The 12,628-nt window shown below is 36.5% G+C and overlaps 1 protein-coding gene across 1 annotated transcript; it reads right to left on the bottom strand.

Annotated features, from left to right (window-relative positions):
- Positions 1-257: 257 nt before the first annotated feature.
- Positions 258-10,035, bottom strand: LOC128993637 (uncharacterized). The gene is made up of 4 exons (XM_054417672.1): positions 9,715-10,035; positions 8,707-8,788; positions 7,754-7,837; positions 258-619 (listed from the first exon to the last, which is right to left on the bottom strand). The coding sequence occupies exons 1-4, from the start codon at positions 9,809-9,811 to the stop codon at positions 346-348; spliced, it is 537 nt and encodes a 178-aa protein (XP_054273647.1). The 5' UTR covers positions 9,812-10,035; the 3' UTR covers positions 258-345.
- Positions 10,036-12,628: the final 2,593 nt, after the last annotated feature.

Genomic DNA, 12,628 nt, shown 5'->3' with positions numbered 1-12,628 from the left:
TTTACCCGTAGCAGCAAACCTAAGCACTCGTTAAATCTAATGTTATTTTAATTTGGGAACAATATGTTTTCTTTATAGAAATATTTTGTAAAAATGTAATCAGACAAGTTGAAATTTGCTTCGTCTGCAGGTTTGCTGCGGCGGGGGTATTTTGTCAATGCTACAGCTTAACAGTGAATGGTATGTCTACTTTTCTACTTCTTGGCAATGTAGAGAGTTCGGTATTGAAATTAAATAAAAAATTATTTATTTAATATAGTACTTTATTGATATAGACTAATAGAAACAAAATTTAAATTATAGATGCTTTATTCTTTAAAAAAGTCCTTTGTAATAGACAACACACTAACTTGCTGGAGCATCTTCCTTGAATTCACCAAAATCATCTAAGAAATAATCAATCACACTATCTGCTTTGTCATTGCAAGTATTCTCACAGCTATTGATTAGATTGTTGACCTTTTCAATTGTGGCATTTATTCGTCTCTCTTTGATCAAAACAAGTTCTGTAACGTTATCCAAGAGTCTTCCAATCGCCAAATAGTTTGGCCTGTCCTCCAGAAACTTCCTGTCTTCTGGGGTCAAGAAATCCACACTAGGAGCAACCTGAGCACTTTTCCTGCAAAAATTTAGTTAAGTTACAATAACGGGTAAGCAAGTATTGGGGACGCTAATTTGAATAATTAATTAGCTACTTGTACATTAACAAAAAAGGTAGCATAGCATAACTACAAGATGGTAAATGTTATACGAGCAGTGTGAGCTCTAACATCGGGCCTCATTTGATTTAGTTGCGTGTAAATTTGTTAAAGGCCACACTGTCAAGCACTGCTCATGATTTAAAGTCAAGACCGATTTTGCCACAATGCCGCTCAGATGATCATGCTTCAATTTTTTTTTCAACCATGTAGTGCCTGTGTAAACAAACTCTTCTCAATATTCCATTTCAGTCTACCCAAAATGCAGGGCCGTCCCTAGGTTAGGCGGCGCCCGGGGCAAACGTGGTCGCCTACAGGATCGTAAAAAAATTGACCGCGGCGTGGCGCCCCCTTAGCCGCGGCGCCCGGGGCAGCTTGCCCCGGTTGCCCCCCCTACGGACGGCCCTGCCAAAATGTAGTCAAAAGTAGGGATGGACAGCTTTGGGTAATCAAAGAACCTATTGCCGTTGTCCCTAAGCTACAGAATTAGATGATGGTATTCCTCAAACACTCTTATCTTGTTAATCGGTTGTACCACATTGTTTCATATACCTTTTATTTACACAAAAACTAAGATAAGTTTTTCTTGAACAGACAATTGTCAGATAATAAAAATTTTCAACGTCCTGTTAGCCTGCACAGACATCTTGAACTACACTGACAACTTGTATTCCGCTTGTATCGTAGCCACCACCGCCTTTTTACATGTAGCTCAGATTGCCGCTTGTCTCTTGTATCGTGCCCAAGGCCTTATGTTAGAAACAACTTTTGCAACTTTTAGTGAAACTTGCTTAATGTGGTTCTCTATATCACCTTTATTTAAGTATTAAGACCTTCCAAAATGTAAACATTGAATTAGGAAGCGCATGAGGCGTAGCACAAGGGAAATATGAGAACAGGAATAGGCCTATATGGGTTAATCAAGTATATAAGCTACCTTACTCTACCTCCATATGAAATTTAATTTAATTTGGTTCAGTGGTTCTGACGTGATTGAGTTGCACACAGACACACACCCTTTCATTTTAGCGAATTTCCCATATAGGGAATAAGCTATTACCGTAGGTCTCATGGTAAGACCTATCCCCGGGGCCGATTTACTTTTTCGTTTTGAGGTCCTCAGAGGCCTAAAACACCATCCGTTCAAATTCATTTATATATATATATCTTACTAATATTATAAATGTGAAAGTTTGTTTGTTTGAAGTTTAATCACGCATTAACTATTGGACGGATTGGGCTGAAATTTGGCATGATTATAGCTAGCATTCCCGATTAACATATAGGCAAATTCTTATCTCAAAAATCCTTTCGGGCTCCACCCCATTGGCCCCATTGCAAACGCAAAGCTTGAGTATAACTGCAATAAGCATTTTATACTTATATGCCTATCCCGTACGAAGGACGGGTACTCTGCTGGTACATACATCTATCTTCTATATATACAGGGTGAGTTTCTACTGATGCCCATAACTTCGCCAGTGGATTCTACTGATCAAAATGAACAAAAAAGTTGATATAAACCCTAGTCTGATTCGGAACCGTTTGGTCGTAATTGAGAGTTTTGTGTTTTCTAAAAATATTTGACTAGGGTTTATATCAACTTTTTTGTTCATTTTGTTCAGTAGAATCCACTGGCGAAGTTATGGGCGTCAGTAGAAACTCACCCTGTATATAAAGCTCAAATACCACTGACTCATTCACTCACTCATCACGAAATCTCAGAAACCATAGGACCTAGGAACCTGAAACTTGGCAGGCATCTTCCTTTTGGGTATAGTAGACGCTCACTAAGAAAGGATTTTACCCTCCGACCTCTGGGGTCCACCCCTCAGGCTCCCAAAGTTACCATGTTATCCTTATGGATAAAATAATATCTTAACAGCTGTTTCAATTAAACAAGTTGGTTCTGTTCTATGATGTTCAATAGCATTAAAGTTACAAGGATTACCAATAGGGTGCAGCACTATTATTTTCTTTAATTTATGACATCAGCTAATTTGCAACCAAAAGGTGAGTGAGCGTAGCGAACGAACTTCAACCTGGAGGCGAGTTAGCGTATCGAACGAGCTAACCTGAAGGCAAGTGAGCGCAGCGAACGAGCTCTAACCCAAAGGTGAGTGAGCGTAGCGAACGAAGTTCAACCAGGACGTGATTGAGCCATGCGAACGAGATCATCTTGAAAATTAAGAAGTTAAACGGGGCAAAGCCCGCGGGTACAGCTAGTACAGTATATATATGTGTCCGTTAGCGCGATAACTCAAGCGAAAATCATCCGATTTTGATGAAATTTGGTACAAACGTGTAAACCTACATTAATTTGAACGAGTTCGCGAACCAGAAGAATCGGACTATGTGAAGGGGGGTTTATGGGGGGTTTTATAGAGTAAAAATTGATTTTTCCCATAATTTCTCTTCAAACCATTTTCTACAGCTTAAAAAAAGAAATAATTTTGTATATAGAAGCGTTGTTGTATGTCCAACGGTTACTTAAATAATTTTAAAAATAGTAAATTTAAAATTCCCATGTTATTCTTATGGAGAATAAATAAACTGTTGTGGTTTGCTTGTTTATGGATATATTTTAATCAAATTTGGCAATTTTGTTTATTTCATACTAAGCTATCAACATTTCGATAAAAAAACACCCCTCAATATCTTCCCCGTAGCAGCAAACCTAAGTACTTACTAAAATTATGTTATTTAAATAGGAAATAAATCTGAAAATTTTTTGGGAATATTTTAGTAGATATGAAGCCGGGTAAATGGAAATTCACTTAGTCTGCGGATTTGCTGCAGCGGGGGTATGGTAAACTGCCCAAATACTGTGACCTTAAGGGATATTGCTATACATTTTTAGTTATACCAAAATATTATGAATAAAAAGATGAAAAATATTTATACAGATTTTTTTCCTTTGAATTCCTGAACAAAACAATGTGGCTATGTGTGAATGAATACTAAAAACAAATTATTTAATAAGTAAACAGCCCGTAGTCCTCATTTGATCATCATGGCTTAACTCCGTGAATCACGGAATTAATGCCGTGATTTTTTTACCAAAGTCCGTGATGTAGTAAAACTTACCACTACTGTGGATTCACCTCAGGTTGTTTCTCTTCATTGGGCATCCCATCAAGTCCTTCTTTGTACAGGGAAAATTCTTTTTTTATCTCCAGCCACACTCCACAGAGAGATTTGTCTTCCACTTTGATGTTGTTGTCTTGGAAGGTCTTAAGTCTCTCCTTCCCAATTTTGCCCTCAACATATGTCAGGTGGCTACGCAACATTAGCCATTGGCTTTGACTGTATGGTTTTTTTTTTGTATACCACTGCTGTTCTTCACCAGCTTCTTGAAATCGATGTCATCAGGATTAAGAGTTGAAAGCCCAGTAGTGGTGAAGCCACTGGTTATAGCGTTCTTATTGATGCCTTCTTTAAGACATTTGTCTAATATAGGAGCAAACTCCTCTTTTTTAATCTTGGATGCGCCTGTCTCCAACTGCCATTGCTCCACAGTCCTTTTCCACGCCGACTTAAGTGGATGAAAAACAGAGACGTCCATAGGCTGGAGAATGTGAGTCGAGTTAGGGTAAAGGGAAATCAGCTCAATCCCATTATCTGAGCAGAATTCGCTCAGATGAAGAGTAAGGTGGGAGGTGTGTCTATCTAAAAACAGGACGACAGGTCTGGGAATTTGATTTGCCAGCAACCAAGGGTGGAAAATATTTGTGACAAATTCAAAAAATGTTTCCCTCGTCATCCAGCCAGTCTCTAATTTACCAATGCCCCAGGTGCTTGGGACCTGCTGGACGATAATTGATGGTACTCTTTCGTATGAGTATACGATCATTGGTGGTGCCAAGTCACCCGAGGCATTTGCTGTGAAAAGTACTGTGAGACATTCCTTTTCATCGTTTCCTGTGATTGTCTATACCTGCTTCTGACCTTTCCTTATGTATACTTTTTTGCCTTTAGGGCCTAGGAAGAAGGCAGTTTCATCACAGTTGAACACCCTCCTGGGGTCATCGAAGATGGTCATTAGGTTCTTGCCTTCTAGGTATTCCCTTATTTCTGAAAACCATTTCCTGATGTGGCCCTCTGTGACATATCCCTGGTGGTTGTTAAGGCCTGTGACACTCTCGCCGAAATTTCAGGATGTCTTCCTGTAAATAGAGCCAACCTTTTATCCCCAGGGGCGCTGTGGGAAAAGGGATTTTCTCGATCCAAATTCTTCATTAATTTCTGGACGCTGGTGAGAAGCTGGTCTTTGCTGATAGGGAAACCAGCGCGTCCAATCGTGATAACCCAGTCGACGATTGTTTGCTCTTCGTCGGGAGTCAAAATAGACGGACGTCCCATCTTGCAGAAAGTGGCATACTTTCCACTGATCTTGTCCTTCAAAGTCTGCCTGGGAATGCAGAACTGCTTTGAAGCCGCAGACACCGTCATCCCATCTTTCACTGCTGCGATGGCCGCTTCCAAAGTCTCCTGGGAGTAAGCTCTTCTGGACGGTTTTGGAGTAGGCATTCTATAAAAAAACAACACAACTTTGTAGGAGATAAAAAACAGTGACATAAAAAGTGTTCATGATAGTCTTGAACACGCAGTTATATACATTTGAATAAAAACCAATCAATAAACTCACTTATGCATTTAAGATGTTGTATTTTTATCTCTAAACAACAATATTTAAACTAATTCAAAGTTTAGTTACAAATCAACTGAACCACACAACAAAATTAAGGTTTGTTAGGTGCACATTTGGTCGAATTCTAGTATTCGTGGTCGAATCAAAAACTCTGTAAAGTCTTCACGGAGTTAAGCAGAAGCATTGAACAATTAGTTCTTGGTTAAAAGATCAAATAAAATAAAATCATTCTTTATTTTGTAGTTTCATTAAGAAAACTACAATGGATTCAGATCGGATTCAAGGAGTAAGCAGGTCTGTCTATCAGCCACTTGTGAAGCTGTGTTTTCAGTGGTTTTCCCTTCAGTGACTTCAGTGATGGTGGTAGGCTATTGTGGACTTTGCGGCCAGTGTAGGATGGTTTTCTGGCGTACTGGGTGGTATGATGTAGTGGCAGAATGAAGTCGTTTCCTCGCCTGGTGTTGTAAGCGTGAAAATTTGTACTTTTTGGCAGATCAGACTCACTCACCAGAAGGACTACTGCTTTGATGTAAAGATTTACAACAGTCAGAATACATACTTATTGTACCAAGATTAGATCTTATTGTAATAAAAAAATCCTTGTAAAGAGGTAAATATGTAGGATATATATATTTTGAGGGGTTTACTAAAGTCCGTATAAAGCGGGAAAGTACTTGGAATAAAATATAAAGCCCTCTAGGTACCAAAAATTCTCAAATGTCACGCCATTTTTGACAGTTTTGCAGACACTTACAAAAACCGCTCTAATTGGTTTGTTCCTGAAGAAGGCTAATGCCGAAATATAGAACTTTTTTTTAAAAAGTGTGTGATTAGTTCTTTATTGTATAATAAAAACCGCTCTAACAAATTTATAAAATAACCTACTCCTATAACACTATATATATAATGAAAGTAGATCAAATGGAGTATCTTTAAACATAAAAATTACTACCTTTCCGTTATGTTCAGTAGGTGTAGGCTATATGTTCAAAAACAACAAAAGAGCAGACAGCAAAGGTAGTTTTGTTTAGGCTATATGACATTGAATTCAAGCTTAGAATCAGCTTTTTTCCGTTGACACAAAATTCAATCCAATTCAGTACAATTGGAGTTAATTCAGAGCGAGTTGTGTAGTGTCTGCATTGTCGTACACTAGCGGACCAGCTAAAGTCGTCGGAATTCCGACGATTGACACTCGGACGGTTTTAAAACATCATTTTAGTTAGAAGTCTTCAACAGGTAGGTCTAGTTTGGTAAACCTACTATCTTGGAACGTTTTTTACCAAATTTTAATCGAAAACTAGCATAAGGACTTTAGCCAACACATCAAGATGAATAATAAGTTTAGATTTCACTTCAACACTGTTAATATTTGTAAATTTAACTATTTCTAACACAATTAAAACATTTGTGTTAAAATCTAAACTCCGTGAATTCGTCCGTGAATTTGTCACAGAGTTTAGCAGAAGCATTGATCGATTCATTGACGGTTAAAAGACCCTAACATGATAAAAAACACTTGTAAAAATGTTAAATCTGTTGGATAAATATATTTTGAAGGGGTTACTAAAGTCCGTAAAAAGCGGGAAAGTACTTGTAATAAAATTATAGAGCCGTGATTAAAACATTATTTTAGTATGAAGTCTTCAACACGTAGTTCCAGTAACCTTGTTATTTTGGACCGGTTTTACTAAAATGTAATAGAAAACTCACGTACCGACTTTAGCCAACACATCTAGATGAATAATAAGTTTAGATTTCACTCCGACACTGTTAATTTTGTAAATTTAACTAGGCTATTTCTAACACAATTGAAACACTCGTGTTGAAAGTTAAACTCTGTGAATTCGTCACGGAGTTTAGATTCACGCAGTATATTTCTGCTAAATAACGTGATCCTAATTTAACCTTTAATAAATTTAAAAATCAACTAAATGAATGCATAAGAACTAAATACTATTATAACTCTACGAAATAACACCAAAATTATTCATTCAGCTATCATTCGTAATGAATTAAATCCTATTTTGCTTACCTGAATCACTATCATGAAGCTCAACAGACGTTAAGAAATCGGCGACATTTGAACTGGTCACGATTTTAGACACTACTGTCTCAGAATGCTTGGCGCCGGCTACGACCGAACCATAGAGTAACAAACATAAAGACACATAGAGCAAGCTATTGCTTCTCTATGTGTTGTACCTTCAGTTTTTTCGTCTGCTTATTATTTACGTTTAAAGCGGGGAATCAAGGTATTTGGACGAGTCACGGCATTTGGCAATTTACCTGATTTAGATATTAGTATGGTCAAACTTGAAAATCTAGATAAAAAAATAACATTTGTGAAATTATTTTGGTTAGGTAACAAAACCGAATGTGTAAAACACTATATTTAACTTACTCTTTCAGGTCTTTAAGCTGCTTCTTCTTTTGGAGCAACAGTTCCTTCCATTCTCGTTTTTCTTTTTCTAGTTCCTTGAGATACCTAAAAATAATAAGGTATTAATCAGTCCTAGTGTAGCCCAGTTATAGAATTTCAGCTGTGGGATTTTTTTTCAATTAACTGCAATTAATAAGATCAAAAGATTGAAAGAATACTAGTTAGCAATTCTATATATGACGAAGTATTAGCCTGTTCAGATAACTTGAGATGTAACGTAACGTATAGTTGGTGAAGATAAGCAAGTAATGTCATATGCAAAACTAATTTGAATCACCCAGATATGAGAAACAAGTACTACGACTATCCGCAGTACTATTCTTAGGCCTACCAAGGCAAATATGTGGTTCGGATTCCACTATAAACTGGTCCCTTAGTTGCCATTAGCTATATGGCCCATTAATTAACAGCTGTGTCTAAGGAATAAGTCTGCCTTAGCACAGAAAACATAGTACTATAACCCAGAGTGCATAGCAACGCTGGTGGCACTGCCTACGAATTGACAAGCAAAGCTCTCTCAAAGTACTTAACACTTTTTACCATGCGGTTGGCATTCTGGGTTATAGTACTATGTTTTCTGTGGCCTTAGTCACTAACAAGACTACAAGATCGCGCCACTCATCCTACAATCATCTCCATTCATACTTGGCTTAAAATACCTACTTTATGGTCACCATTTCATTGAAAAGTATTAAAGTGTTAGACACTGTCTCACAAATACAGTAGTGGTTGATCCGAAGCGGGATCAAGACCCAAGACACCACGTGTAATTTACTGTGATCAATACGACAATATAGGACCACTTCAGCGCCAAACCTTAATTTTGATACTTTTAAACATAAGTTATCTTAGTTCAAAAGAGTTGATTTATGTCAATGTTGCTAACTAGTAAGTAAATTTATTCTTCAACTTACTCAGTTTTCTCGTTTTCCGCAGGTCTAGTGACATTGCTTTCAGTCGGGGAGTCTGATCTAGCAGATGAACTGGTTGGAGAGTCTAGAAATAATAAGATGAATAAATGCATGGATGAATCACAATTCGTAAAAGTGCAGAAGTTAAGTTATCAGTAGGTATTAATAAGAAATCTACTAAAATAATTAGGCTTAAAGCCACAACTGATACTGCAGTGAAACTAAAAAAAATTGGGGGTACACTTCCATATCTGTTGGCACAAAGCCGTCTGGGGTACACTTCCATATCTGTTGACACAAGCAACCGAATGAAAATATCGATCGATCCTATATCGTTCGGTTAGTTAGGTATTGACAACAGATACGGAAGTCCACCCTTAACTTACAATAACCAAGTATTGCAATAACCAAGGTCTTTGACACGTTCACTGCGAGCGTATCCGATCGGATACGGGCCGAGCGCTGTTCAGGTGCTGCCGTAACTGTTCGGATACGCTCGGCAATGCCTTTGATATATTCTCGTTTTTGCTCTAGCGTCGGTCGAAGGTGGACCTATACCACGTTAGCGTGTAGTGGGTGACTTGCTTTTTGTTGTGTTGTAGGTTGGTGGTAAAATTTTTCCATCAAATCCCCGTCTGGCAAACTTAAAAATCAACTTGTTGTCCCGTCTTTCTCCCTCCAATTGGCAATAGGCCTACAATGGGACCGGCTACGTTCCAAGCAGTGCTGCTGTCTGTAAGTGTTTAGCGAACTACGTCGACTCTTGTTATAAAGCAGGACATCACCGCACGTTATTTGCTATTCGTCATACCGAAATATGAGTGTCAATCACCCGGCAATCGGGTTTGTTCGACGCTGCGGGCTGCGCCGCACTGGGGCTACACCTGCCATTTGATGGCCCGCAGCGAACGTGTTAACTAACGTTGAATCTATTAGTTAGTCACTCTTCCAGTTTGTTTAAATTGTAGTCTCTAAAGCTTGCGTCATTAGGAAAAATAACTTAAGCCTTACCAGTGAAGAGAGAAACAGTGCTCCTCTGAAAAAAACTTGATCTTCGGTTGTATCTTCTTTCTTTGGGTTTGACAAACTCAATATCTTCATTCATCATAAAAAGCTGAGAAGGGATGGAAATGGTCTTTAACCTAGCCTTATGCTGTATTATCTAGGTACAATTTTAAAAATTGAGATTAAATTGACTGAATGTTAGTAAACAATACAACACTCTTTTATGTAGGAAAGTCCAAATATACAGTCCATAAACTTATAAAACGTAATTATCATACAACGAAACAAACAGCACAAAAGTAAAGTTTACCGTCTCAATATCCCGGGTTTTCTCTTCTCTGTTTATTGTTTATTGTTTGCACTTTTTTCAGGTTCAGACAAGAAGACAGACGACAGTAGAACGAATAAATGCAGCATTGCCAACTGCACAAAAAGACGTTTTACTATAACGAGTGAGCGTTGTTTTGCGGAAATCAGAGATAGTTTAAACTTTATCTATGGTTTAAAGCACGACCACCTTTAACTCCAGGCCACGGCCTTGGGAGTATGTTTTATCTATGGTTTTAGTTATTACATGACTATTTAATTTTGCAAGATCTTTCACTGGGGAGATTCTTGGTCAAGTCACTTATTTATATTATCCCTTTTACTAATTGTTCACAGTACTGAGCAGATTGTAAAATACCCTCGCCACAGCAAACCTGCCGTCTAAGCGATTTCCATTTGGCTGAATTGATTTTCAATTGATCTATTTAAATAACATTAGGTTTAACGAGTACCTAGGTTTGCTGCTACAAGGAAACTAATAAAGTGTGTTTTAAGTAAAATAATTATTGCTTAGTATAAAATGAATATATTTGCCAAGTTTGATCGAAAGATATCCATAAACAAGCAAACTACAACATTTTACAATATTCTCCTTAAGAATAACATGGGAATTTTAAATTTACCATTTTTATAGTTTTCTCCATAACCAATAACCGTACAAAAACACTTTGATATACAGAATTGTTTGTTTTTTTAAGCTCTTTAAGAAGGTTTAGAGAAAAATTGGGAAATTTTGTGTTTTGAGGGTCAAAAGTGAGAAAACTCAATTTTTACCCCATAAAACCCCCCCCCCATAAAACCCTGTTCCCATGGTCCGATCATGCTGGATCGCGAACTCATTCAAGTTTATCCCGCCTTACACCTTCAAACCAAATTTCATCAAAATCGGATAAAAATTACTCAAGTTATCGTGTTCACGGACACATATACCCTAGTAGCACAAATATGTATTTTATAAATATTTTATATATTTAAAGTTGTATTTGATAGAGCCTCGAATAAAATATATAAATAATATATCTTTAATAATAGTTTGATATATTCAAATATATATTTAAAATATTACCAAAAAGCAATGCAAAATATAAATTAAATATAAGTTTGAATATATAAAATAGATTCATAATATATATTGATCAAATAAGTATAGAATCTATTATATACATATTTTATATGTATATTTTTCCTATTAAATATTAAAAAAAGTTATGTGTTGAGAATATTTTAAATATATATAAAAAATATTTTTGAAACTATATTATATATTTAAAGTATTTATAAATATATTTTGAAACAGGTCAGATATTTTTATTAATAAAATAATAACATATTTATAGAATATAGGCTATAGCCTATAACTTCTTATAATTAGCAAATAAATAATTTGCATCTTTTTGTTTTTTATAGTGTCTATCAATTTGTACATGCATTTTTTGTATGATAATTGCTATTGTGAAAGCGTTAAAATTAAGTTAATAATAATACGTACTCTGAATGAGGTGTCACTCTATCATGCACGTAAAGAAAAAAAATATGCTTATGGTTAAGAGGCAGTATACATGTTCGGCAGCTACATTTGGGTCAAATGAAAAAAAGGGTTGATGGGTTTTATTTTTCAAATTGCAATATGTGACAATGAATGTGATCATAGAAATCTCGAATGATTGGCTAGAAAAGGGTGCTAGCGACTGGCGACCTTTTAAAAAACGAATTACGGAAAAACAGATTTACAGAATCGTATTATACTGTAGTATCAAAAATTTCACGATTCAAGTATTGCAACCATTGCAACTGATGGCCGCTCTTTCACCATTCACCATTTGAAAACTAATACTATAGTTCAAAATTACTTTAAATAACAATTGTCTCAATCATTTTTAGCTGCCATTTTGTTGTTAATGGTCCGATTTCTATTTTCTTTATGTTAATTGTTATGTTTTTTCAAGACCTACAAAATGATACCAAACTTGACTATACTTGCTGTTTGAAAATTTTGAGCTACCCCCTACCCCCGCTACCCCTAAGGGCAAGATTTTCAAAACTGACCATAATTATTGTCGCCCTTTCATATCCAAACAAGTTGCCGCAAACCGATTTCAAATATCTCGAATAGTTAAAAAGTTAAAGAGGGTGCAAGTGAATTTTTCTGCCACCCTCACGGTTATTTGGATTTGACACGTTTTAGGGCGCCATTTTGTTATTAGTGAGCCAATTTTGGGTTTCTTTATGTCAATGTTTATGTTTCGTCAAGACCTGTAAAATGATACCAAACTCGACTATACTTGTCATTTGAAATTTTTAGCTACTCCCTATCCCTGCTACCCCTAAGAGAATTTTTTTTTCAAAATTGACCATAATTATTGTAGCCCCTCATATCTAAGAAGGTTGCCGCAAACCGATTTCAAATATCTCAAATGGTTGAAAAGTTAAGGGGGGGTGAAAGTTACTTTTCAGCCACCCTGTATATAAAGGCCTTGTTAAACATTTAAATTTAGATATACCTTTCATCAGTGGTAGTAGTTTTTTCTTCAGTTTGTTACCGGGACATTACGGGACATTACAGGATATCCAGTGGATTTTGTACATGTCCCGG

The sequence above is a fragment of the Macrosteles quadrilineatus genome, unplaced genomic scaffold (genome assembly GCF_028750875.1).
Source record: "Macrosteles quadrilineatus isolate MER2022 unplaced genomic scaffold, UCM_ALF_1.0 Scaffold_4__1_contigs__length_99947679, whole genome shotgun sequence".
NCBI lineage: Eukaryota > Metazoa > Arthropoda > Insecta > Hemiptera > Cicadellidae > Macrosteles > Macrosteles quadrilineatus.
Note: the sequence above shows the minus strand (reverse complement) of the source record. Positions and strands in the feature narration are given on the sequence as shown.

Bases quoted from the DNA above. Each gene is read 5' to 3' on its own strand.
- LOC128993637 (XM_054417672.1), bottom strand. From the start codon at position 9,811: ATGATGAATGAAGATATTGAGTTTGTCAAACCCAAAGAAAGAAGATAC. The intron at 8,789-9,714 runs GTAAGGCTTAAG...TATTATTTCTAG, and splicing joins CACTGTTTCTCTCTTCACTG to ACTCTCCAACCAGTTCATCT. The intron at 7,838-8,706 runs GTAAGTTGAAGA...TATTATTTTTAG, and splicing joins GCGGAAAACGAGAAAACTGA to GTATCTCAAGGAACTAGAAA.